The sequence below is a fragment of the Mustela nivalis genome, assembly GCF_964662115.1.
Source record: "Mustela nivalis genome assembly, chromosome: 13".
Taxonomy (NCBI): Eukaryota; Metazoa; Chordata; class Mammalia; order Carnivora; family Mustelidae; genus Mustela; species Mustela nivalis.
The window spans coordinates 18,518,451-18,546,213 of NC_139032.1; the positions used below are offsets into that span (position 1 = coordinate 18,518,451).

General features: G+C 41.2%; 1 protein-coding gene and 1 long non-coding RNA gene across 6 annotated transcripts in view; one reads left to right on the top strand and one right to left on the bottom strand.

Moving 5' to 3' along the window:
• Positions 1-3,539, bottom strand: part of LOC309845954 — a 103,311-nt gene extending 99,772 nt beyond the window's left edge. For all 4 annotated transcript variants that reach the window (XR_014301613.1, XR_014301614.1, XR_014301615.1 and 1 more), the window contains exon 1: positions 3,463-3,539. This is a non-coding gene — a long non-coding RNA (uncharacterized lncRNA). The remainder of the gene's footprint in view (positions 1-3,462) is intronic.
• Positions 3,540-3,541: 2 nt separating this feature from the next.
• The window catches only part of CEP78 (centrosomal protein 78), a 35,287-nt gene continuing 11,065 nt past the window's right edge, over positions 3,542-27,763 (top strand). Inside the window, exons 1-11 of one of the 2 annotated variants that reach the window (XM_082694468.1) lie at positions 3,542-4,099; positions 8,340-8,512; positions 8,607-8,679; positions 9,809-9,912; positions 11,389-11,563; positions 14,295-14,408; positions 16,158-16,222; positions 16,505-16,616; positions 19,194-19,329; positions 21,536-21,581; positions 22,949-23,077. In XM_082694468.1, coding sequence (XP_082550594.1) covers positions 3,847-4,099; positions 8,340-8,512; positions 8,607-8,679; positions 9,809-9,912; positions 11,389-11,563; positions 14,295-14,408; positions 16,158-16,222; positions 16,505-16,616; positions 19,194-19,329; positions 21,536-21,581; positions 22,949-23,077 — 1,380 coding nt within the window. In that variant the 5' untranslated portion in view covers positions 3,542-3,846. The remainder of the gene's footprint in view (positions 4,100-8,339; positions 8,513-8,606; positions 8,680-9,808; positions 9,913-11,388; positions 11,564-14,294; positions 14,409-16,157; positions 16,223-16,504; positions 16,617-19,193; positions 19,330-21,535; positions 21,582-22,948; positions 23,078-27,763) is intronic. The other variant, XM_082694467.1, reaches the window with a different exon arrangement.

Here is a 27,763-nt window from a genome sequence, read left to right on the forward strand (position 1 = left end):
TGACCCATCAACCTTGGGAAGCTTTATAAATGATGTAAGGAGAGCCTGAAGCAATCATTGCAATCCACATGTAAGATAATAAATGGCAAATAATGGCAATGCAAATAGAAGAAAGAAGTACGAGAGACGCTATAAAGGAAAAACTGCCAGGGCTTGATGATTGATTAGGTACATTCATTTGTTCATTTAAGAAGTGTTGTAACTAGTGCTACAGTTATATGTAGCATGTAGTAACTGCTAGTCCCTAGAGATGCAAAACAGACATGATCTCTTCTCATGGACCATATGGTGATCTTTATTTCTATCTTAAATGCGCTGTGAAATGTGATGAAGTCCATGAATGAGAGAGACATGGTGTGATGAGAGCTTAGGTTGGGGGGATTTGATGAGTAGAGTAGGTAAGGGAATGTTTCCTTGGCAATGTGACACATGACCTGAGAAGGATGAGAAGGCATTAACCGGGTGCAGACGGAAGGGAATATTCATGTAGAGGGGAAAGCATGGACAATGAACCACAAGTATATAGGTCTGAGAGGAGTCCACTGTGGGCTAGACTCCTGAAAAATGAAAGGGAGAGGGGTGCAAGATAAGGTTGTAGAGATCATGCCTCCATCACATCCAAGGGATGCTGTGCCCTGTAGATCAGACACTCAAAGTGCCAGTGGACAGTGAGATAAGGAGCTTGCTCTAGAATATATCAACACACTGCTACCATCATCAAGAGAATCTCATCTGCTGAAATGAACAGGATGGTTAGTGCATTTACATTCTGAAGCAAGCTTATAGATCAGTACCCATTCTTAACTGCAGCTAGTCTGTGAGTCCACATTGAGTAGCTATATCTTAAACAATTGTGAGGAGAACTGCCTTTATCCTAAGAGAAATGAAAAGTCATGCAAGGATTCGAACAGGAAGCAGGGGCTGCATTATGAAGCATGGATTGGAAGGCATGGAAAGAAGATGAAGAAGTCTGTGCCTGAAAACTTATTTTGCTGGTGAAATAAGAGGTATCTTCTTCAGGTCAGAGAGCAGGGACACAGTATCTAATGGTGACATGAAAAGAATAGAGGAGGTCTGGAAGAGCCCTTGTGAGTTGTTTTAAGTAAAGGGATGGAAAAAAGAAATGAGAATGACTTGGCAGTTAAAATAAGAAAGCCTATGTTGTTGACCAGGTTGACACAGGTCTGTGACTGGATCCAATAAACTCATTGCTCTGAAACCAGGTCCAGAGAAGATCAGTATTAGAGATGAGAAGAAGGCATCAGAACTGAGGCTCCACGGGAAAGTAAGCTGGGTTGGAGGTCTGGGAAAATGTCAGGATGGATCAGTGAAATACAGTAAATGAGAGGTAAAATGATCCCACTTAACCAGTGGATGGTGTCAAAAACCAAACTCCAGGGCGCCTGGGTGGCTCAGTGGGTTAAAACCTCTGCCTTCCACTCAGGTCATGATCTCAGGGTCCTGGGATCGAGGCCCGCATCGGGCTCTCTGCTCAGCAGGGAGCCTGCTTCCTCCTCTCTCTGCCTGCTTCTCTGCCTACTTGTGATCTCTGTCTGTCAAATAAATAAATAAAAATCTTAAAAAAAAAACCAAATTCCACATATTGAATAAAAAAAAACAGAAAGATGAGCTTATTTCAAGGATTTTGAGCTTCAACCTCTGGGAGCAATCAATTCTGAGTCTCTCGCAGGCTAAGGGATTTTTATGGGGTAATGCAGAAGTTATTTGATTTTTTTCCAGCTGACTGGTTGCCTAGTCGAATTCTATCTTATTTGGATCAGGGTAACTGAGTCAAGGGAACAAGGAAGTCCAGAGAAGGTGAGATCAGAGTTGGCATTTGGGGACTGGCTGGTGTCCTTTGCTGATTTCTAAGCAGAGCTGTATATTCCTGTAATTACTTAAGTTTCCTTTATGTGTGGCAATTGACCATCTTCATTTTGTCCCTGAAATAAGTGACTCCATTTTAGTTTGGCTCTATAGTGGAAGAGGAATGCTGTAAACATAACACCTAAAGATTATCACCGTTCTAGAAACTGTATACAAATGCAGGTTCAGAGGCCAATTATCTGAGTTCTACCTACTTAGCGGATATACAATCATATATTCCTTATGGAGTTGTTAGGAAAATTAAATTATTTCATACTTAAACAGTGCTTAAAATAATGCCAGGGAGGGTGGGCCTGAGTAACTCAAGTGGGTTAAGCAACCGACTTCAACTCATGTCACAATCTCAGGGTCCTCTAATCAAGCCCTGCCTGGAGCTCCCTGTTCAGTGGGGAGTGCTTTTCTCCTTCTCCCTCTGCCTCCTGGTCCCCACTTGTGCTCTCCCTCTCTCTCTCTCTCAAATAAATAAATAAATAAAACCCTTTGAGAAAAAATAATGCCTTGGGTGTGCAGGGTGGGTCCAGCCACCCTGACCTAAGCAAGTGGGGTGGGTGCCTTTTTATGATAATCACTTGCAAGAGGGGTGCCTGGGTGGCTCAGTTGGTTAAGCATCTGCCTTCCACTCAGACCCAGGTCGGGCTCCCTGCTGAGCAGGGAGTCTGCTTCTGCTTTTGCCTATCCCTGCTGGCTTGTGCTCTCTCTCTCTCTCTCAAATAAATAAATAAAATCTTTTTTAAAAGGGCGGGGGGATAATCAACCAGACCCTAAAAAGGAAGTAAGCCATTGAAGGTGTTATGGATAGTCCTTGCTCAGTAGTGATATCAATAGAAATGTCAAAAGCAGGGCGCCTGGGTGGCTCAGTTGGTTGGGCATCTGCCTTCAGCTCAGGTCATGATCCCAGGTCCTGGGATCAGTCCCGCATCAGGCTCCCTGCTCAGCCGAAAGCCTGCTTCTCTCTTTCCCTCTGCTGCTCCCCCTGCTTGCGCGCGCTCTCTCTCTGTCAAATAAATTAATTAAAAATCTTAAAAAAAAAAATAAGAAAGAAAGAAAGAAATGTTAAAAGCATTTACGTTCCCTGGTTAGCTTTCTATAAAAGACCAACCCTAAAGGCAACCCTGTGGGGACCCCCTCTCACTCTAGAGCTTTTTCTGTATCTTCATCTAACAAACTTCTATCGTTTTACAAAAAAAAAAGAAAAAGAAAAGGCTAGAAGACAGAATACTAATTATGAGAGAGTTAAATGTCAACAGAAAACAAAGCGATTACTAGTAATCGCTAGTAATCGTCCTGAATTTATGGAACTCATTAAATATGCCAACAGCCGTGTGAGGTAAGTCGAAACTGCAGAAGTGAAGAGTTACTTGTAGGAATTAACACAGCAAAGATTTACTGGACAGCAGGGGACAGCCACTAAATCGCTTGCACATCCCTAATTAAGGGTCTTCTCTCCTGGGCGGTGCAAACAAGACACCCGTCAGAAGTTCAGACCACTTCTTAAAGGTGCTGTTACATCGATTTCTCACTGTTACTCGACCAGAAAAACCTCTCCGCAAGCCTCAAATCCCGAAAACCTCCTACCTTCCGCACCTCCCTCGCCTCGGAGGTCCCGCCTCTTGTCCTCACGCCGGGTCCTCACGAGAGGCGGGGCTCCCCCTGCGTGCTGACGCACGGCGAGCGTGCTGACGTCTCCGCGCTCCGCCCGCCGGCTTGAATCGCGGTCCCGCGCGGCAAAGGGCGGTGGGGCGGGAGCCAACGGCCAGCGGCGGGGGACGGGGGGCGGGGCGGGAGCGCGGCGTCGAGGGTCTGGCCTGACTGTGGACTGGGACCCCGCGTCTTCTGGCTGAGCTGCCGGTGCTGCGTAGCCGCGGGGTCGCAGCTGCCCGGCCGTGAGCGACCCGGCACTCCCGGGCGCCTGCGGGCATTGTCTCCGCCGCCGGCGTCCCTGGAGGCCAACGCCAGGCCATGATCGACTCGGTGAAGCTGCGCCGCGACAGTGCGGCCGACTTCTTCTCGCACTATGAATACCTGTGCGCGCTGCAGGACTCGGTGCCGCTGCCCTCGGTGCGCGCTTGCCTGCGGGAGGGCGTGCTGGACTTCAACGCCGACCGCCTGCGCCTCGTGGACTGGGCGCCGCTCCTGAGCACCCTCAAGATTAATAAAGATCTGCCCCTAGTCTCTATCAAGAGCTTCTTCCAGCCGTGGCTTGGCGAAACAGGTGTGTAGTTCCCGCTTCGGGGGCCCTGGAGACGGTGCGGCGAAGCGGGATTTTAGACGGTGCCCGGTGGAGGCAGGGCACCAACCGGGGTGGCCAGTCCCGCGGTCTGGGTGCAGCACCCCGGGGACTCTTACCAGCTCAGTGGCCCGGAGTGAGTCAGTTACGGCCCCGTAGGTCTCAGCGTTCCCATCCGTGATGTGGGCCAACAGGACGCGCTTTACGTGGTGATTGCGAAGATGCACGGAGTTGCTGCTTGTAGAGCGCTTCGCGCGGTCTGGGGCATCGTTAAGCGTTCGACAGATCTTGCCTGGTTTTCTGGATGAGTTAGCCTGACAGAGAACAAAGCGATTTGGAAAACTGATACAGCTCAGGCTTTTGCTTCGTTTTGGTTTGAGTAAGACATAGCTCTGGGGGGCGGGGGGGGAGAGCTGTTTTTGTTTTATTATTATTTTTAGTGACATCTTATAGTGGATAGACTCTGTGTGGCCTGAGGGAGTTACTTAGGAACTACAATCCCCACACTTGTAAAGTGGCATTAAAACTATTCTTTCCATCTCCTCTTAGAATTAACAGGTTGTTTAAAAGTACACTTACCTGGTGAGCACTGAGTAATGTACAAAATTATTTATTTATTTATTTTTAAAGATTTTATTTATTTATTTAACACAGAGACCCTGAGACTATGACTGAGAGGAAGGCAGAGGCTTAACCCACTGAGCCATGCAGGCGCCCCTGTACAGAATTATTGAATCACTGTATGGTACACTTGAAACTAATATAACACAGTATGTTAACTACACTGGAATTTTAAAAAAAAAAAAAAAATAAATTTCTGGGGCACCTGGGTGGCTCAGTGGGTTAAACCACTGCCTTCGGCTCAGGTCATGATATCAGGGTCCTGGGATCGAGTCCCACATCGGGCTCTCTGCTCAGCAGGGAGCCTGCTTTCCTCTCTCTCTCTCTCTCTCTGCCTGCCTCTCTGTCTACTTGTGATCTCTCTCTCTCTCTGTCAAATAAATAAATAAAAATTTAAAAAATAAATAAATTTCACCAAAAAAAAAAAAAAAAAGGATTGCACAAGTTGTATAAACTTTCTGGGCACTCAGATGAGCTCAGCCAGCACTAAACACTGTTGGAGGCAAGGCCCCTGGCCTAAAGGATCTCCTCTTCTACTGGGGGAGGCAGCAAGTAAACACAAGCACAGTAGTCAGTGTTCTGGAAGAAGCGACCTCTGGTGCTGCAAAGCAGAGAACAATGAAAGGAATGTTCAGGGAAGACTTCTTGGAGGAGGTGCCTCCTTTCTGCGGATGTGAGAAGCTATTCAAATGGCAGAAGGGAGCTGCTTGTGTGAAAGTTTGAGAAATATAAAAATATGGCAAAACTAAAGTACAGGACAAGAACTTAGGGTTCTAGAAGTGAGACCCGAGACTGGAAACCAGCCTGGCAAGGGCCACACAGGGAGGGGCCTTGTTTGTCCTATCAAATAGTTGTTTATCCCGATTGTTGTGGGATTATGAAATTGATTTTTTTTGTTTAGAAGCTTGCTGTGCCCTCCATATGGAAGGCAGTTGATTGGGAGGAGGACAAACAGTAATCTGAGAGCCCAAATTAAGGTATAGAAAGGGAGGACTGGATTTCAGAGATCAAAGAGATAGAATGGACGGGGCCTGGTGACCAGTTGGCGGGGAGGGCAGCAAGCTTGGATGACAGTTTATAGTGGCATCTTTCTGTGAGGCATAGAGCACAGTAGGAGGGAATTTGGGTTGGGAGGAAAATCTCACTTCATCTTTAATGCTTTAGGAGGGCCCAGCCGGGCATCCCAGCATGTCTGCTAGACATCTCAGGGCTGCAGGTGCAGATCTGGGCTTTATGGGGGACTGTTTGAGATATGGGAGAAACTGAGAAAAAAGAAAGAAGATCTAGAAAATCCTAAGCCTGAAGAATGTTTTTTTAAAATGGACCCACTTGTTCGGAGGCACCTGGCTGGCTCAGTGGGTTAAAGCCTCTGCCTTCAGCTCAGGTCATGATCCCAGGGTCTTGGAATTGAGCCCCACATTGGGCTCTCTGCTCAGCAGAGAGCCTGCTAACCCCCCCCCACCCCACCCCCTGCCTGCCTCTCTGCCTGCTTGTGATCTCTCTCTGTCAAATAAATAAATAAAATCTTAAAAAATGGACCCACTTGGGGTACCTGGGTGGCTAAGTAGTGAAGTGTCTGCCTTTCAATCAGGTCATGATCCCAGGATCCTGGGATCAAGCCCTGCATCGGACTCTCTTCTCAGCAGGAAGTCTTCTTCTCCCTCTACCACTCCCCCTGCTTGTATTCCTTCTCTTGCTGTCTCTCTCTCTGGGTCAAGTAAATACATAAACAAAAATCCTTAAAATAAAAAAATAAATAGAAAATAAAATGGACCCACTTGAGTATGTTTACAAGCTGAGACAAAATACCCAGGACACAGGATGTGAAGATCCAGGAGAGAAGGTGACTATGGTTATATTTTTTTAGACCTGAACACTTGGGACACCTGGGTGGCTCAGTTGGTTAAGCGTCTGCCTTCAGCTCAGGTCATGATCCCAGGATGCTAGGATCAAGTACCCCATCGGGCTCCTTGCTTAGCCGGGAGCCTGCTGCTCTCTCTTTCTCTCTCTCTCTCTCACTAATAAATAATAAAATCTTTAAAACCAAAACCAAAAAAATCTGAACAATTATCATGTGCTTTTTCTAGGCTCTGGGTTTCACATTATCTGTTATCTCTTCTGCAAGGACATTTCAATTTATCCCCTAGTGAAGAGAAGTCACATTATTCTCTCATCTCATGCAGGTGTAGTAACTGTTCCTTACCTCTGAAGGGACTTGATGTATCTCCAAAGTAATCAGAAGCAATTACAGTGGGAAGAGACCTCAAAGTCAAGGCCACTGTACTTAATCTTGCCTAATCTTTCACATTGAACGTAAGAAAAATGTGTCATAGAGACCACTCTCTTCAGAATTCCTTCCCTGAACCTGTTCCAGTGGTTCCAGACTGGAGATTTCAATCTCCTAGGTTTGCTTATTTATTCTCACCAGCATTGCTTTGCTTTCCTCGTCTTTTTTCTTTTCTTTCCTTTCTTTTCCCTTCCTTCCTTCCTTTCTTTGATTTTATTTATTTTAGAGCGAGAGCATGAGCAGCGGAGGGACAGAGGGAGAGAAAGAATCTCAAGCGATTCTGTGCTGAGCTCAACCCTGGGCTCAGTCTCACAACCCTGAGATCAAGACCTGAGCTGAAATCAAGACTGGGTCCTCTAATCAACTGCGCTTCCCAGGCGCTTCACCTCGCCAACTTCTAGCTAGTGTGGCTGCCTCTGAGTTCAGTTTCTCTCAGTTCATCTGCTTACTGGGCTTCAATGATGTTTTTCTTTATTTGAGAGAGAGAAGGAGAGAGATGGGGGTCAGGGGTGCGGAAACAGGGAGAGGGACAGGCAGACTCCACTCCCAGTATGGAGTCCCGGCCCGGGGCTCAATCCCAGGACCCTGAGATCATGACCTGAACGGGAACCAAGAATCGCCACTTTGACTGAGCCCACCAGGTGCCCCTTCAGTGATCTTCTAAAATGAAAATACATGCTTAAAATAATGCTTGTAAGGGCTCACCAGCACAGGATTATTGTGTATGGGCTTCGAGATTTCTGCTCTGCACAGAAGCTTGAAATCTCTGCCAAGCCTCAGGGGGCTAATTGGCCCAGAGGAAGAGGTGCTTTTTCTAATCTATCTGATTTAGGTACCTTTTTCTAACCTGCAGAGGCACCTTTACTGTGCCAGTGGTAGCCTCTGTCCTCATCAGCTTTCCTGGTAAAAGCCAGAGACTTTTTATCTGAGCCTTGCTTTGGCTAACCTCTGTATTGTAATTTCTGTCTCCTCCCCCTTGTGTCTTGGCCTTTAGTCGTCCCCCACCTGCAGTATTTTCCATGGCCAGCAGGTGTCAGGCTTGGATGTCTTTGCGCAGGTGCCCTCTGACGTTAAGCTCCTCCCACCCAGACTATGTGGTCATTCCCTTTCTAGATTCAACTTGAGGGTTATCCTGAAGCCACACTTTAGATATAGCATCTTGCTTTCATAGGAGCCTCTATACCCATGGTTTATATTTCTGTATCTTGTGTGGTTGATGCTTTGGGCTTACGTTTGTCCCTCAAAGAGGGCTTTAAGAACACAGAGCAGATGCTTTCTCATGGTGATAATACATATTTTGTAATAATTTTGCTTTAGGTTCTGACAGAAGTAAAGTTTGCAGAAGTCGTGTTCCTGCGATAAGAAACAAAGATGTGACCTTCCAGTTATGTAAAGCTCTCAAGTGCTGTTTAAGTATATCAAGTGCACTGAAGAACCTGGAGCTGAACGGACTAGTGCTGCGCGAGAGAGATTTGACTGCCTTGACAAAGGTGAGGCTTCTCCAGTGTGTCCTGCAAACATTGGATATTTGCTTTGGAGGGAAACTCAACCCATAAAAATTTTAACTTTTTCTTCCCACTAAAGGGATTGAATAAATCCACCTCTCTGGTGCACCTGTCTCTTGCAAACTGCCCAATTGGAGATGGAGGATTAGAAAGTAAGTTTCAATGTTTTTTACGTCTCCTCCAACCAGACTGATCTCACGTCTCCCTGCTTGCATGTTAATTGCTGTCTGTACCTTTTCTGCCTGTATTGTCTCCCAGGCCTGATCAAACCATGGTCTCCTCTCACCTGTACACTGAAAGTTTGTCATGCTGGATACTCTCCGAACCACTTTCACTTAGATTATGTTAAGCCACAAGCCACACAAGTATATACTATATTGTTCGTATATATGTAGTGCAATACTATATATATGCAGTATAACATATACTATATTATTTCATTCATCTTTTTATTATCAAGAAATAATTATGGGAAGGGAAATAGCAAAATGTAAAGACAAAAGAATTATTATCCTTAAATAGTTAAAAACATCTGTATGCAATCATAATGACAAAATGCACTGTGTTATGTACTAAAATAGGAAATACATGCAAAGTGCTACGGGAGTATATAAAATTCAGTGGTGTTGGTGGGGGGGGGGTGTATCATAGAGGTAATCACAGAGAAAGTAATTGTTGATTGGGGTCCTGAAGAATTACTGTGTTCATTGTGACCACTAGTGGTCTGGGGTGTAAGGAAGGCTGCATTTTAATTTGAGGGGATTAAGACTTGACATGTTCTGTCTTACATTGCTCTAGTATATTGCTCTAGTACAGCACCTAATAAAACTCTGGGTTTAGAGTTGACATTTAAATTGACGGGTAACTGATAAATGAGTTTGGGTTGTATCATTGGAAATAGGACTATAGGAATATATGGGAAGAGTTTTAGACTTTTTAGGTTTTTCTTTTTCTTTCTTATATCTCAAAAGGTACAGAGTATTTTACTGACTAGTTGGGCTTAAAGTTTGCCAGGTTCAGAATATTCAATTCGTATTCAATTCTAGCATCTAGGTAAAATTAAACTGTTGCTGTAAACTAGAATAACCCTTTATTACTGACATATTTTAGAATGCACCAATCCATCCGTTGCCTGGGAAGATTGTAGATAGTGATTTTAAGACTACAGCTATAAACCCTCCGGTAGACTCAGGAAAAGCAAATAAGTCAGAATTGACCATACTGTATGGGCTCTTCATCTTATCGTGTGTGTGGTTTTTTTTTTTTTTTTTCCCCTTTTAGTTATTTGTCAAGGTATAAAGAACTCTATCACTCTTAAGACAGTAAACTTCACGGGGTGTAATCTGACATGGCAGGGAGCAGATCACATGGCCAAGATCTTAAAGGTGACTTTCTGTTTAAACTTTCATGAAAACATATTCTGTGATTAAAGCACATTAATACTCCTATACAAGATGGCACATCTTTTCTTGTCTTTTGATATACATGATTACAGTTTTGGTTTTGTTGAAAGATTATTACCAGTTTTCAGTTTGGGGTTCTACCACTAAGGAAAGGTAATCCATTTAACCGTAGTAATAAAAGATCTAGTGTATAATACATTATAAATAATACTTTCATGTATTTTTAGTTCTTTGAAACAGCCCATCATTGGGTGTTATAGTGTTTCTAAAACGTAGCCGGGCCCATTTGCTGACTTTGTGACTGTGGCTGTTTTCGTCCTACAACAGCAGAGTTAAGTATTTGCAACGGAACCTTACGGCCCACAAAGCTGAAAAATTTACATTTGGGCCTGTGCAGAGCAAGTCCGTTGACCCCAGATATAGAAAACAGTCAGCAGCATGGATTCTGAAGCCAAATATCCCAGTTTCAGATTCCAGCTCACCAGTTTCATAGCTTCTGACCATGGACACATTACTTAGCCTCTGTGCTTTATTAGGAGGATTAAATGGACTAGTTTGTATAAAATAGTGCCTGGCACATTATAAGCACTGTGAAAGTGTTTTTCTGTGATTTCTACTTTTTGCTTCTATAAGTTATTGTTCATAGAAAAACGGCACCAATGATTTTCCATTTAGACTGGCATAGGAACTTTGAGTCTTTTTTTGTTTGAGCATGTAATAAGATTTCTTTCTTTTAAAGTCCGTGTTCCATTAACCAAAATTTGTCTTATGAATACAGAGAACTGAATGTGTCTTTACGACTCTATCTGTGGTTAAAAATCAAACCATCAATTTCCTGAGGGAGGTCAAACTGGCTTTGCATACTGAAGGCCTCTAAAGTTGGTGTGCAAACTCTAAAATAGTGAGATCCATTGAGTTGGGGAAAGAAAATACCAGAACCCTTATATTCCTTTTGTAGTTTTTAAAAAATAACTGTGTAGTTTATAATGTAGGTGAAGTGTATGTGCAGAATTGAACGTGTAACTTCGTGTATATAATTTATCAATAAATAGATCCATGTTACAGAAAGTCTACTGCAGGATGCCCAGTCGAGGGTCTGGAAACCACAGGAGGACAGAATGATAGAACTTAGAGCCTCAGCAATAATAGAATTTAGAACCAATTCCCTGACTTGGCAGATAAAGAAAATAAAGTGTATAGAATGTAATTTGATTGTCAAAGTTTATGTAACTAATCAGCCACAGATCACTCCCTGGCTAGAATCTAATCACTGGCAAATTAGAATCTGGGTCCCTGAGACTCTTGAGCTAGAATCGACTGTTGAGCCTCTCGGGGTGACTCTCTTGGCTTATATGCTTATATGTGCATATAAATGTCTGACATGATAAGCCGTCCTCAGTAGGCATACCCTGCTTCCTTATCCAGATATCTTAATTTCATCCTGTTAAATCTTTGAAGTATCAGACCATGAGAAGGCACGAAGAAATCTGGGCCGAGAGTCTTCGTTACAGGAGGCCTGATCTGGACTGTATGGCTGGTCTGAGGCGCATCACCTTGAACTGCAACACGCTCATTGGTGACCTGGGCGCAAGTGCTTTTGCAGAATCTCTCAGTGAGGATTTATGGCTTAGAGGTAAATCCTAGAATTTTTTAAATGTTAAGTATGTTTAGCTTTTGGCTTGATACCATAGTCATGGGATTTTTTTTTTTTAAGCCTTATTTTTTCCAATATCTTTTACTGTGCTTTTAAGCTTCTCTAAGAGTTGCATATACTCTTTATAGGAAATACAGAGTAACTAAACAAAATTACTCATAATCTTAATACACATTTTAGCGTACCTTCAGTGTTTGTTTTTCTATAAACATGTTCATATACTTCAGAGACTAGAAGAGTGAACTCATGCTTCAGTTACTATTTCATGCTCTTCTCTTACTTAATGATGCATCATATAGTCCTCCATTATGTCGATGTACAATTAATTTAATCCTTTGCGATTAGATTTAAACACTTTGTACTTTGCTCTGTCAGGAACCGTGTGTAGTGAACACATCTCTGTGACCATTGCATTAGCTCTATGGATTAAGTTACTAAAAGTGGAAAGACCTCATAATGTGACATATTTTTATGACTTACTGCACATTGCCAAATTCCCATCCAGAAATCCTGTGCCAGTTTATAATCCACCTTAATAGTACATGTGAGGCCTCTCCCCTCACAAATGCTGACTTGTGTCACTAGTAAAAACTGTAATGCTATAAAAGTGATAACCCTTCCTTTTAAATTTTTATTTTATTTTAATTTTTTTTATTTTTTTAACCCCTCCTTTTTTATGCAGGTGGGATTACTCCAAACTTTATAGCTTTTTTTTTTTTTTTAAGATTGTATTTATTTATTTGTCAGAGAGAGAGAGAGAGAGTGAGCACAGGCAGGCAGAGTGGTAGAGGGAGAAGCAGGCTCCCCGCGGAGCAAGGAGCCCGTCGTGGGACTCGATCCCAGGACGCTGGGATCATGACCTGAGCCAAAGGCAGCTGCTCAACCAACTGAGCCACCCAGGCGTCCCAACTTTATAGCTTTTTAAATTTCATATGGTATGACCATCTTAAGAAGTCACTACATTTACATCTCCCACATCATTTTTAGTGACTTGCCATTATATGAATATGCCGTGGTCCATTTTGCTTATTTATTGCTAGATATGTGAGCTCTTTGCAGGTTTTCACTGTTAAAAACAGTACTCTGATTCACATCCCTGCCTACGTCTCTTACTTCCTTTGGTTAAATTCTTAGCTGCTAGGTCAGAATGGCATGTACATTTTCAAGGTTTTTGTTATGTGATCTTGACCTTTTATTATGTGATCTTGGAACAATCTCATTTTATTTTAATTTGTATTCAGTTTACATACTAGTGACATGTGACTATTTTTATTAATTTGACTAGTTGGTTAATTATATCCTTTGTCCATTTTGTGGTAAGAGTTTGTGAGGATTGCATCGTGTTCTTTCCATATGTCTGGCTTATTTCTGTGTGTCATGGGGTTTTAAAAGACCTCAGTTACTTTAGCGTAATGGTTTATACAACACTTTTAAAAAAGGGTTCATAATGGGGTGCCTGGGTGGTTCAGTGGATTGAGCCTCTGCTTTCAGCTTAGGTCATGATCCCAGGGTCCTGGGATCGAGCCCCACATCGGGCTCTCTGCTCAGTGGGGAGCCTACTCCCCCCCCCACCCCGCTCTCTGTCTCTGCCTGCTTCTCTGCCTACTTGTGATCTCTGTCTGTTAAATAAATAAATAAAATCTTCTTTTAAAAAGTAGGGGAGGCTCATATGATAGTTTCCTCCTAAGTTAGTAGTGTTTTTTATACTTGCGCTTTTGTGATGATCCCTTTGGTTTAAATGAGTATGTTGTTCAGCCTCAGAACTATTAGTATTAGGATCATTTGTTCTGTTCTTTGACTTTTACAAGACAGTGTTCTTGACTATCATTCTTTCATGGTAAGTTCTTAACATATGTTCCCTATTCACACATTCTTCGGATTTGTTATTATTTACACCCTCTTAGACTTTTTTCTTTTTCTTTTCTAAAACTAATAGTTATATAAAACAATACATATCTATCATATATATTACATATTATATTAATTATTACATATTAATATATATTATATACATTATATATAATGTATATATATAACAATACATATCTGCTATTTGGCTTTTTCCTTTTAAGTAGTTTTAAGAGTGATTTGGAACTCAAGATCGTAGTGAAAGAATACAACGTGGTCTCTGAGCTCCACCCAGCTTTTGCCTGTGAAGTTGACTCTGCCACTAGCATCCTTGCTGATGAGGAACCACATTTTTTTTTAAGATTTTATTTATTTATTTGACAGACAAGAGATCACAAGCAGGCAGAGAGGCAGGCAGAGAGAGGAGGGAAGCAGGCTCCTCACTGAGCAGAGAGTCCAATGCAAGGCTCAATCCCAGGACCCCGGGATCATGACCTGAGCCGAAGACAGAGGCTTTAACCCACTGAGACACCCAGGCAACCCCTGAGACTCCTTTTGTGAGGTTTTTCACTCACAGACTATCTAGAGTTATTCTTCACCTCTGTAATTATAAAATATGTTGGCTCATTTATTGGTACTAAGAGCAGGCTAGTCATGGCTCATCTAAGAATTTTTTATTGGATTTTGTATTATATGTGTGTATGTACTTTTCTATTTTTCTTTCTTCAACACCCAAGATTAAAAACCTGCCATGACTTCTCGTACAGAAATCTTACCTGAGCTTTTACATGAATACGTGAGAGTTGTATGTGTGTCAAATCTGTATAGAATTGGCAAGTGACCTTTTGTCTTTCTTCAAAAGCACTTGACCTGCAGCAGTGTGGCCTCACCAATGAAGGAGCAAAGGCTTTACTAAAGGCCCTCGAAACCAACAGAACTCTGGTCGTTCTGGATATAAGAAAAAATCCACTCGTTGGTATGTCACTCCTTTTTTAATTGATGAACAAATAACAAAACAGAAAGATTGTGTTCGTGTATTGACAGTTTTTAAAACTTAATGTGTTTGCTTTCCTAATGCTATACTTTCCTAATCTTGTACTTCCCTTGTGTTTTAGCAGATAATTTACTAACTAACATGAGATATACGTGTAACTTGCTCTTGGCTGCCACTCTGAATAGGGCGAACCGAGATTATGAGCTAGCTTCCACCAGGAGAATTATCACCTCTGCATTGCTGCAAAGAGCATTTCATTCATTTCTCAGTGTAGCAAGTAATTTTTGAATCCTTTCTGTGTTCCAGACACAGGCTTTAGGCACTAGGAACGTGGCAGTGAACAGGGTCAACCAAAGTCTTACCCTCTTGGAGCTTGTGTTCTAGTGGAGGAATTCAAGTAGAAATGAGTAGGCAGATAAAGTAGTGTGATTTTAGATGGCGGGAAGTACCAAAACAGCCAAAGGTAAAGACCCTGAAGTGGGCCGTAGGGCTGTATTCCATATGATGAGGGACAGCTTCACTGGAGAAATGACTTTTGAGGGGAAAGCCGAATGAAGAGAGTGGCTGGCCATTGGGAGGCCTGCAGGCAATGCGTACACGGGCTCGGAGGTGACGGGGTGGGTGGAGAATTTAAGGAAAACATGGAGGCCACCATGGTCGGAAGTCTGAGTGAGGGAGGGCAAGTTATGCAGGGAGGTCGCAGAGCTGGCCAGGGGTGTGCTCTTACAAGGTCTTGAAGGCCAGAGTAAGGACATGGATTATTCTAAATGAGTGGAGCGTTTTGAGCTGGAAGAGGCTTGATTGTGTTTCAATAAGATGACTCTGGTGTAGGGAATAGACCTGGGGGTGGGGGAGAGCTAAAGAAGGAAAATGGGGAGACCGGTCAGGAGACTATGACTCCCCTCAGGAGTCCAGATACGGGCTGTTTATGGTTTGCCTTAGGGTAGCAGGTTGGGGCTGGTGAAGTGGTTTGGTTCGGTTGTGTTTTAGGGGGTAGCTAATAAGACAGATCGGGTGTGGGGTATGAAGGAAATAGTAATAAAGAAGCAAGTGCAGGGGCGCCTGGGTGGCTCAGAGGGTTAAGGCCTCTGCCTTCGGCTCAGGTCATGATCTCAGGGTCCTGAGATCGAGCCCCGCATCGGGCTCTCTGCTCAGCAGGGAGCCTGCTTCCTCCTCTCTCTCTGCCTGCCTCTCTGCCTACTTGTGATCTCTGTCTGTCAAATAAATAAATAAAAAATCTAAAAAAAAAAAAAAGAAGCAAGTGCAGGATGATAACGAGTGCAACTGGTTGGTACCACTCACTGAGAAAGGGGGTCTGATGAGAGGAGCAGTTTGAGAGAATATCAGGACTTTGGTTTGGCAGACTAGATGCCCTTTAGGTACCTAAGCATCTGGACATTGCCCAGACTTCTGCTTTCTATCTAAAGTTATCCAAAGCCACATTAGACACAGTGTTTAGATTTCATCTTTGCTGCTGCCAAAAGAACAGTCATTGTGGGCAATATGGGAGGGGGTATACTTTCGTGTTCGGTTTCTGAGGAAGAAATTAGAATACTAAAAAGGGGGAAATACATATGTAACCACATAATGTGGGTTTTATATTTAGTCTCATGTGAAAAGCAGTAATTAGTTTGGTTTTTTGTAATTTGTTTTTGTAATTTGTTTGTTTTTAAATGGGAATAACCGCTTATTGGGAAGCAATTACTATAATTCCGATTTATTTTACTTTAGATCATTCTGTGATGAAAGCAGTTATCAAAAAAGTTCTCCAGAATGGAAGGAGTGCCAAGTCAGAGGTAACATGTTCTCTAAGAAGAGTTTTTCTTTAATTGCATATTTTTCTTTTCTTTTTCCCTCATAAAATAAAACTATCAAGGCATTTTTCGGCCATCTTAAATCAATTAAGTCAAATCAAATGGCTTTTCTGTTTTGAAAACATTGTGTAATTCTTTAATTTGAGGTCCCAGAAATGCAGATTGCAAACCTTTTGTTAACTCAAAATAGCTTAATTTCCAATTGAGATCAAACCCTTATAAATAACTTGTAACTGAAATAAGTGTTTTTTATTTCTCTTCCAGTACCAGTGGATAACTTCTCCATCAGTGAAGGAACCATTCAAAACTGCTAGACAGAAAAAGAGAACTATAATTCTGGGAAATGGTCGGAAGGGGAAAGCTACTATTAGAATCGGTAACTATTTCTCTCCTGGCATTTTAACGCGGCTAGAACTTATGCCCTATATGTGTTCCGATGGCTAAAATTAGAATCTCTTCCCATTATGTGATACTGAGGGTAACAACCAGGATTAACCATACTGCATATAGGAAAGACTATAAATGTTCAGATACAGATTATGAGAATTTATGAAATTAGAAACAATTTTTAAAAAGATGCTAATATTTCCATTTTTTTAATTAACCAGAGATGTGTTCTTAAAAAGTTCATTATTTTGAGTTAAGATTTTAGTTTTCTCTTCCTGTGGTCTATTAGCATAGACAATGTAGGTACACAGGTGATAGGGTGGATGGAATATTGATGTGATTTCACAGAGCTCGAATAAAATTTGCCATTTTTCTTCTTTCACTTCATTTTAAATTGAATTAAAATTCTGTATGATTTCATAGTTAATACTTATTTATGTATTCACAAGGTTTCATTGAGTTGAGTCTATTTTTTATTAATGAAAGATTTGGGGTGCCTGGCTGGCTCAGTCGGTAGAGCATATAACTCTCAATCTTGGGGTCATGGGGTGGAGCCCACTTTAAATAAATAAATAAATAGTTAGTGGAAAATTCAAAACAACCTAAATATTATATAACTTTTTAATAGTATTGTAAACATCTCCATAAATACGACTTCTTTTTTTTAACTATTAAAAGGTATGTTTTTGATTCTCCATTAATCTCCTTGTTTGGTCAAAAGAAAGCTTAACAATTCTTCTACCAATTTTTATTTTAAAACATTTTAGTAGTCAAATAATATATGCAAGAAGCTGAGATTTGTGATGTCACAGTAATTAGATGTTATTATTAAAAGTTTGCATCATGTGTAAAACATTCTTGAAAGTGTCTAAACTGGTATTCTGATATAATATTATTGTTTTTTAAAGATTTTATTTATTTATTGGAGAAAGGGAGACACAGAAATAGTGAGAGTGGACAGGAGGAGGGAGGAGAGGGCGAAGCACGCTACTTGCCGAGCAGGGAGCCTGATGTAGGACTCGAGCCCAGGACTCCAGGATCATGGCCCAACCAACTGAGTCACCCAGGTGCCCTTGATATAATATTAGAAATAGAATTATATATAGGTAAAAAATATATATGTTATATTGGGATTTCTGTAATTTTAGTATCCGGTGGTATATAATAGGACTTCATGGAATGAGAATAAAAAATTAAAAGTCTTTTTTTTTTCCTTAGCATGATTAAACAAAGTGGAACTGTAACTGAAGTTTACAGGCTCACTGAGCTATTTAAGAGTAATTTTATTTCTTGGGCTTTTTTTTTTGTATTTGCCTCAGTTATATGGAGACATAGAGGTAAGCCACAGCAATGTCTGGCTATGTAGTTAGATCCAGGTGAGTATAGGGTTAAATGTGTGAGTTGTGTCACATTCACATTGTAATCATGTGTGCAGAAAGAAGATAGGAACTTTAATGGGAACTGTATCTCCTAACAAGATACATGCAAATTATTTTGGATTTAATTACAAATGATATTTGCATTAGTTTCGGAAAGTCAGGGGAGAAGTATACACATACAAACCACAAATATACGAACATTTTTCCTTGAGAGTAATTAAGTTAAAAACAAAAAATAGCGCAAAGTGAATGGAACTTTTATATATTTTAAGAGGTGTATAAATTTATCCAGAGAAATCATACAAGGTCATGTGATTATCAATAAGCTATACTCTATGAAATATTTACCCTCTGTTGCTACATATGCTTTACTTCTCATGCTACCCTAATGCTGCCAAACTAGTATAGTAAAATAGATTTGAGGAATAAATATAATGAACCTAGGTTACTTATTTTGAGTAACAGAAAAAATATTTAAATGTCAATTTTAATATATGGTTTATTCTAAATAAAATATTGGCATATAGGTCTAGTTGTTGCTACTAACCATTTCATATAAGGATGCTTGACTTTTTAATACTGAAATTGGACCAAATCTCCATATTTTGCTCTTTTATCCATTGGGTCTTATTTCTTTTTCATTTTCTATATGAAATCAAATGAGCATTGAAGGTGACAGACTTACAGAGGGTAGCATTGACTTACCTGCCACTTAACAGCTTTCATACCTAATTACTTTGATTGTTTTCACATAGGAAAGCTAAACTTAAGTTGAAATTTTGGTCCAATTCAGATTCTCTTTGGCAGGAATCAGGGATGTATCAGTGTTTCTCTATCTTTGAGATTCAGAAATACCAAAGATATTCTGAGATTCAATAAAATGAATGTTTCTGCATGATACATAAGGTGTATCATGCATGTTTAATTCTTTGGGATGTATTTTTTATTTACTTTTGCATGTTATGCACATCTCATATATTTTAGTTAAAATGATAACTTGTTGCTCTATGAGAACTTGTATTTGTAAACATTGCTAGTCTATGTAAAAGCATTTTTACAGAACGATCCTATTGTTAATGGCCTCGCATTATTGGCAGGTGCCTGTTCCATAAAGTGTGAACATGTGATGATTGCTGCATCACCATTTAGTGCATCTTGATTTTGTCCTTTAATGCTTTTGCAAACAGGATTGGCCACGAAGAAACCTGTAAGCAATGGAAGAAAACACTCCCTTGGTAAAGAGTGTTACGCTCCTGAACCTCTACCTCCCGGCGTGTCTGGTTTCCTGCCGTGGCGCACAGCAGAACGTGCAAAAAGGAACAGGTACAGTATATATCTTCCTAACTTAAGTTGTTCAGAAATTTTCATCTTGGAGCTGCTGCTGCTTCTTTTTTTTTTTTTTTAAGATTTTATTTATTTATTTGACAGATAGAGATCACAAGTAGGCAGAGAGGCAGGCAGAGAGAGAGGGGGAAGCAGGCTCCCCGCCGAGCAGAGAGCCCAATGCGGGGCTCCATCCCAGGACCCTGAGATCATGACCTGAGCTGAAGGCAGAGGCTTAACCCACTGAGCCACCCAGGTGCCCCCATTTTGGAGCTTCTATTATGTGGGTGGTCTCTAGTGGTTTCTCTAGAGGAAAAAATGATAACTCACCTTGGCTTCTGCCTAATGAGTCCTTGAAGGAAGAAAAACAAAACAAAACAAAAACCATTATAATTGGGAGTTGCAAGCTATTTCTTGTGTCACAACAAATGTAACCCTGTGGGAGTCAAGAAGAGATAACCTTCTCCCCACTGGTACAGGTGAGTAAAGGTTTCATTAAAGGTGGGTATAATTGGGCAGGACCCTACAGTGCAAGAGGTGGAAGTTGGATTTGTAAGGAATGGGGGAAAAGAGACATTTCCAGCCTGGGGAATAGTTTAATGCAGAATGGGTGAGGAGGAGGGATTAGACTTAATCTAACTCAGTCAACTGGCTTAAATCATTTTAGTGAATCAGATTTAGTAAATTAGATTTAACTACTTTTAGCTGATTACTTACCTAGAGGATAACAGTGCCTAGCAATTTTTATCCTAGAAGTATAAAAGTCTCTTTAAATGGTCAAACTATAATTTTAGGCCTGCTGAGTGAATTAATTTGCTATAGATTATTTTTAAATAATTTACGGGGTAGTTTTCAAGAAATTGGGGATTAACAATTGCTTAAGAAAACAAAGACTTGGGGCGCCTGGGTGGCTCAGTCATTAAGTGCCTACCTTGCTCTCAGGTCATGATCCCAGGGTCCTGGGATCAGAGTCCCACATGAGGCGCCCTGCTTGGCAGGAAGCCTGCTTCTCCCTCTCCCTCTGCTTGTGTTCCCTCTCTTGCTGCATCTCTCTCTCTCTGTCAAATAAATAAATAAATAAAATCTTTAAAAAGGAAAAAGGAAACCAAAGACTTGATTTTATTTTTTTAATTTTTATTTTTTATAAACATATAATGTATTTTTATCCCCAGGGGTACAGGTCCGTGAATCACCAGGTTTACACACTTCACAGCACTCACCATAGCACATACCCTCCCCAATGTCTATAACCCCACCCCCCTTCTCCCAACTCCCCTCCCTCCAGCAACCCTCAGTTTGTTTTGTGAGATTAAGAGTCACTTATGGTTTGTCTCCCTCCCAATCCCATCTTGTTTCATTTATTCTCCTACCCCCTTAACCCCCCATGTTGCATCTCCACTTCCTCATATCAGGGAGATCATGTGATATTGTCTTTCTCCGATTGACTTATTTTGCTAAGTATGATACCCTCTAGTTCCATCCACGTCGTCGCAAACGGCAAGATTTCATTTCTTTTGATGGCTGCATAGTATTCCATTGTGTATATATACCACATCTTCTTTATCCAGTCATCTGTTGATGGACATCTAGGTTCTTTCCATAGTTTGGCTATTGCAGACATTGCTGCTATAAACATTCGGGTGCACATGCCCCTTCGGATCACTACGTTTGTATACAAAGACTTGATTTTAAATAAGACTTGAGGTAGGTACTTTCTAAAATAATTAATGCTCACATTATATTGATAAATGTACTCTCCATTGCAAATGGTGTTATTAATTATTATTGCATAAACTCTAGTTCTCAGGCTCCAGTCTTTACACTTCAGTTTTATGACTATGTGATTTCATATCATCTTTTTATGATACTTACTAAACTCAAGACCATTTTGATCACAAGGAATTGTCCATTGGAGAATGATTATTAGTCAAAGAAGTTAGATTGGAAGTCTAAACCAGCCTGAACATAGAAAGTGAGGACATTCCTCAGCAGTTCAGGGAGTTATGACGAGCCAGTCTGCTAAATCCTGTTCAGTTTTCTCCATAGCAGAGCCTCCTGGCTCCTTACTTTGAGCTTATTTTTTTATACAAAATTCATATATACTATTAATAGTATTATTGTACATAATTCTAGCAAATTTTATTAACTGGCATTAACTGATGATGTTCATGTCAATGTTTAACTTACTTTGTTGATATCTCTTTAGGGGTTTTCCATTAATCAAAACTCGTGATGTATATAATCATTTGCAGGTACGTAGTTCTTATATTTACCCTATATAGATTAAGTGAGAACGGTGGGAGGTCATTCTCTTCGTGTTTTAGACTAAACAGAGCCTTGCAGGGAACATTCCCTCTCTGAAATAAATCCACTTGCAACTTGTCAGGTTGCTCTCCCAATGACACCATGTAGTTCTGTGACTGTGACACACACTGGGCATCTTGTGGTTCCATCTGTAAACAGGGAAGCCATTTCTCCAGCCCACAGGTCACTTGTTAACCCAGTGAAAGGAATTTGACCGCTATTCCTGACCCAACACATGGAGTTGTCATTTTGAAGAATGTTCTTATGTTTTTGAGAAATGTTATTTGAGGGCTACATGTGTAAGTTCCAGATCTGAAAGGCAAAATAAAGAAGCCAGAGTCTCTCGTCTCTCAGAGCACTTCCTCTCTCACCAAGATCATACCCATTCCCTCTCCTGCTGCCTCATGGTCTTAGAACCAGCCATTCCTTTCAGAGTGTCAGGTTCTCCTTCCCCCTTGTGCTGGGAGACTGCAGAGTTGCTCTTAGTAGAGTAACACTGCTGGATGGGGAGACGAGCACCCCAGGTGTGAGCCCTGCCCCCTCATGTCCAGAAGAAAGGGTGTACACCTCTTTCTACCATTGGAACTTTCCTGTACTTTGGGATTTGTTGCCTGTGGTTAAAATGGCACCCCAGTGACTTGTCTTCTGTGCAGTTAGGCAATCCCAGATTGCCTCCTCTTTTTGCTCTGTAGACTTTATGGGGTCGTGATCAGGTCAGTTTTCAAGTGTTTGGAAACAACATACTAAACTGCATTCCAGTGGCAGTGAAACCTGAGAGTTGTGTTACTGTTACAGTAGTTCTGGGTTACGGTGGCTGAAGGAGGATACGGTGAGATTTTTGATGGGTCCATTTTAGTTGTGTATGTATAAGTGATTTACTTTTAAAAAATTTTTTTCACTAGATAACATTAACTTTCTAATCATTCTTCTAACTCTTACCACTCCCCTACTGATGGATTTTTCCTCCAAAAACTACATTTCTTCCAGACTTTTTGTACAGTGGAGAGTAAATGTCTCATCTTCAGTGTAAAGTTGGTCTGAATAAAATGTGCACCTTGGCTCCTCACTTGGCTTACGTGAAAGAAAATTAAAAATAATATGGATGACTCCAAATATTAACCTTAACAGAATTCCATACATTAACAGCAAAAATAAGTCACTGTCATTTTACTTTGTCATTGCTTGTTTTAGACTTGTTGTAGAAGACATTTATAGATAATGACATGATACCTTAGATCAGTTTTATTAAATGTCCTATAATATTTGGTATCTGATTTTTGTTATCTCTTCTACAACCTTGCCTTCTTTCTCTAAGCAATCAGGTTTTCCTGTGACTGTGACAGTAGAGAGTCCTTCCTCCTCAGAAATTGAAGAGGTCGACGATTCATCCGAAAGTGTTCAAGAGCAACCTGAGAAAACCAGTTTAAAACAAGAAGCATTAGAGGTACAAAGTTACCACTTTAAAAATCCAGAGATAATTTTTGAAACCGTAGTGGTTATTGGGCAGGCGGAAGCCTGATCAGGACACTGGAAGAGCTTGTACACGGCTTCTGTCATTCTCTCCTTGGCTTAGACCAATGTGGAAGATAGACATTTGAATTCAGAGAAAAAATCAAAAAAGGAATTTTTCCCTTCCTAACCGACTGAGTCACCCAGGCGCCCCTTTTACTATTTGTTTTTTTAAAAAAGAAAGCCAGATTTTTATTTTCCTAATAAAAATTAAGGACAGTAACATAGGGAAATTCTAAGCTAAGTACCTGGAAAATTATAAAATGTTAGAGTGGGACAAATCTGGAATTGATGTCAAATTATGCCTTTTATCGTTTAAATGAGCACCTACAATTTGTAGCCCTTAAAGTGTTTTGTTACTAAGTTGCATGGTAGAGACAAGACCCCAGACCATCTAATTTGCAGTCATGTCATTTTAGATGTGTTCATTTCCCGCACTAAGACACTAGGGAGATTGTACTTCTAAAAGCAGCAGTGGGCACTGGGGAAGCCCCAAGGAGGTCAGGAACTGTAACCAGGGATTACCTGATTCAGGATGTGCTGAGGACCCTCTCGGCTCTTCTCCATTTTGATAAGATATTAAAGTGCTGGTATCAAAATTTTTAACAACAATCAAGAGAAGGGATTTTTTTCAACATTTTTTACAAAGACAGAAGACAAGTGGGAGGGTGGGAAGCTGTGAACAGAGGAACACCACAACCTAGAATTGCACTGGGACTGGCTTCCGCTGAGGGGAATCTGATCCCCCTGGCAGGAATAGCTCCATCCTCAGATGCACAGGGAGGAGACAGTGGAATTAGTGAAAATGTGACTGAAATACGGAGAGCAGGTGTGGGAGGTTTGTATTTGGGAGAGTTGACGCCCATCCCCACCCTCATTCTCCTGAAATGAGATAATTTTACTTTGGAAAAAACTGGGGAGTTAGATGTAAGTGATGAATCGCTAAATTCTACTGAAACCACTGTGACACTATATGGTAACTAACTAGAATTTAAATAAAAATTTGAGGAAAAAAACTGAGGAGAACTAGGGCACCCAGTGCAGTTGTACACCCTAGAAAGAGTATTTGGGAGGTTCCTTATTATAACTGACTACCCACCTCTTCGCAGTCAACCATGAGCTTCCGGGGAGCTTTCTGCTCTCGTTCCTAAGTAGAAAATAACCGGTTCGCCTGAGAGTTGAGTAAAGCATGCAACATGAGGGGGTGGGAAGTAGGGGGTTGGAAGAAAAGGAGTAAAAGCACATACCTGGTAGGACCAGGGACTGTTTGCTGTTAGCATCTCCACAGAAAACAGAACAAAATGTACATATCAGCTTTGTCAACATAAAAGATAGGTTTGGAAGGTAAACAAGAGGTGGAAAGAAGGGAAAAAGGCATGAATGTCCAATTCCCAAAGTGGGGCTTGGGGAGAGTTTATGGTCAATTAACAATATAGATTTTTTTTTAAGATTTTATTTCTTTGTTTGTCTCGGAGAGAGAGCATATAAGCAGGGGGAGTGGCGAGCAGAGGGAGAAGAAGAAGCAGGCTGCCCACTGAGCAGGGAGGCCTTCGAAGCAGGGCCAGAGGCAGACACTTAACTGACTGAGCCACCCAGGCGCCCCAACAATACAAATTTTTAAGGATATCACTGCAAGTTCGAGAGTTCATGACCAGTGGAAAAACTAATGGGGACGTGACTTCAGTGAGAGAAATGGACTTAGGAAAAGAGTGTAAATGAATTAACATCTTATTTAGTAAAGTAGGAAGTTAATAATCTCCAAAACTTAATCATGACATGGTCATGTAAGTTTGTTACTTGGAAATAGAGAATTGAAAATAAGAATGGCTAAAGGCTCATTAAGAAAGGAAATCCAGGGGCGCCTGGTGGTTCAGCAGGTTAAGCCTCTGCCTTCAGCTCGGGTCATGGTCTCAGGGTCCTGGGATCAAGCCCCACATCGGGCTCTCGGCTCAGCAGGGAGCCTGCTTCCTCCTCTCTCTCTGTCTGCCTCTCTGCCTACTTGTGATCTCTGTGAAATAAATAAATAAATAAATAAAATCTTTTAAAAAAGGGCGGGGGGGAAATCCAGGGATGGGGCACCTGGGTGGCTCCATCGTTAAGCACCTGCTTTCAGCTTGGGTCATGATCCCAGGGTCCTGGGATCGAGCCTCACATCAGGCTCCCTGCTCAGTGGGAAGCCTGCTTTTCCCTCTCCCCCTCCCGCTGCTTGTGTTCCCTCTCTTGCTGTGTCTCTATCAAATAAATAAAATATTTAAAAAGAAAAAAGAGGGCGCCTGGGTGGCTCAGTGGGTTAAGCTGCTGCCTTTGGCTCAGGTCATGATCTCAGGGTCCTGGGATTGAGTCCCGCATCGGGCTCTCTGCTCAGCAGGGAGCCTGCTTCCTCCTCTCTCTCTCTCTCTGCCTGCTTCTCTGCCTACTTGTGATTTCTCTCTATCAAATAAATAAATAAAATCTTTAAAAAAAAAAAAAAAAGAAAGAAAGAAAGGAAATCCAGATGGCTGATAAACATAGAAAAGTGTCCAATATGAAAGGCCACAACACTCCAATCCCATTAACAAAAAATGTCTGATAATTATGGGTTTCCTAGACCTGGAGTATAATAGGAATCCCACACCCTGCTTATATAGGCATATAAATCTATATAGCTCCTTTGGAAAGCATTCAGCATTGTTCATTGCCTGAAGTTGTGTTACTACTCCACAACCCAGCCAGTTTCCCTCTCCCCTGCCCAGCTGGTGTATGTACTAGAGTAACTGCTGCAACAGGACGTGTGTGTGATTTGCACTAGCACCAACTCAAAAACAGCCCAAATGTCCCTTAAGAGTCAAAAATTAAATTATGTGTATTCATTTAGTGGGAAACTATAAAGCAATAAAGTTTAACGAACTAGAGCTACCTGCAACAACATAGATTAATTTTTAAAAACAATATTGACTGGAAGGCTGGATATACTGTGATTCTCTTTTAGTGAAGTTAAGAATTGGGAAAACCAAAGGGAATTTCTAGGGATGCATGCATGTAAAGATGCACTTTTTAGTATGTATATCATAGTTGACAATTAAAACCTGCCCAGAGAGCTACCTGGCTGGCTCACTCTATAAAGCATGCCACTCTTGATCTCGGAAATGTGAATTCAAACCCCATGATGGGCGTAAAGACTACTTAAAAAAATTAAAACCTGCTTAAGAAAAGTTTGCCTCAAGGGGGCTGGATGTGTGAGTGAGTTGAGACTATTTGATTTTAAGTCCTTTGCTACTATTTGCATTCACATATATTCGTTAGCATTAATTGAACATACCCTCTGTACCAAGCACTCTTCTGAGTTTTATGTGTGTGTTAACTCATGTAATTCTCCCAAGAACTGTGTCGTGTGAGGAACCTATCTTCATGTTAGAGATGAGGAAATTGAGGCCTAGAGTTCCTGAACTTGCCCAAAGTTATACTGCTAAGGCGTAGGGCCAGGTTTTAGCCAGAGATTCTGAATTTTTAAAAATACAATCTGAAAGAGAAATTTAACTGTTTGTTGTTGTTGCTTTAAGATTTTATTTATTTATTTGACAGAGAGAGAGCGATCACAAGTAGACAGAGAGGCAGGCAGAGAGAGAGGGGGAAGCAGGCTTCCCGCTGAGCAGAGAGCCCGATGCGGGGCTCGATCTCAGGACCCTGAGATCATGATCTGAGCTAAAGGCAGAAGCTTAACCCACTGAGCCACCCAGGTGGCCCAGAAGTGTAACTGTTAATTATACACATAGATCTCATATTGGCATGGGTTTATCTCATTCAGCAATTACTTATCGTGGACTTTAAACCTGGCACATGTTCTAGGATAAGATATACCCCCTTCCCTTAAATTTCTTGCACTTTAAAGTGAGGAAACAAGCCAACAGTTACAATAGAAGTTATATACCGAGTGATACATTACTGAAAGCAGTCTAAAATCTTAGGAATCTTTGGAAGATCATTATCACAGAACCTTAAAAATGCTCATTTGCTTTGATCTTAAACTCATTTTTATTGGCTTATTGCAAGAAAATTCTGTATGTGGAAAAAGGCCTTCATGTGTAAAAATAGTTAGTTTTAATATTGGAAGGCTAGAAAGAATTTTTTTTTTTTTTAAAGAAAATCCAGCTCTTCTTTCTTTCTTTCTTTCTTTTTTTTTAAAGATTTTATTTATGTATTTGACAGATAGAGATCACAAGCAGGCATAGAGGCAGGCAGAGAGAGAGGAGGAAGCAGGCTCCCCGCTGAGCAAAGAGCCCGATGTGGGGCTCGATCCCAGGACCCTAGGATCATGACCTGAGCCAAAGGCAGAGGTTTTAACCCACTGAGCCACCCAGGCGCCCCAAGAATTTAAATGTTTAATGCAGGAATGCTTATAGAACCAAGAGACATGCTCAGTGGAATATTTTATAGCCCATTAAAAAATTCAAGTTTAGGAGTGGCTCAGTTGGTTAAGTGACTGACTCTTGATTTCAGCTCAGGTCATGAGATCAAGCCTCGAGTTGGGCTGCTTGCTCAGTAGGGAGTCTGTTTGAGATTCTTTCACTTTCTCTCTCTCTCTCCCCCCCTCCCCTTCTAGCTCACAGGTACACCTCTCTCTCTCAAAAAATAAATCTTTTTA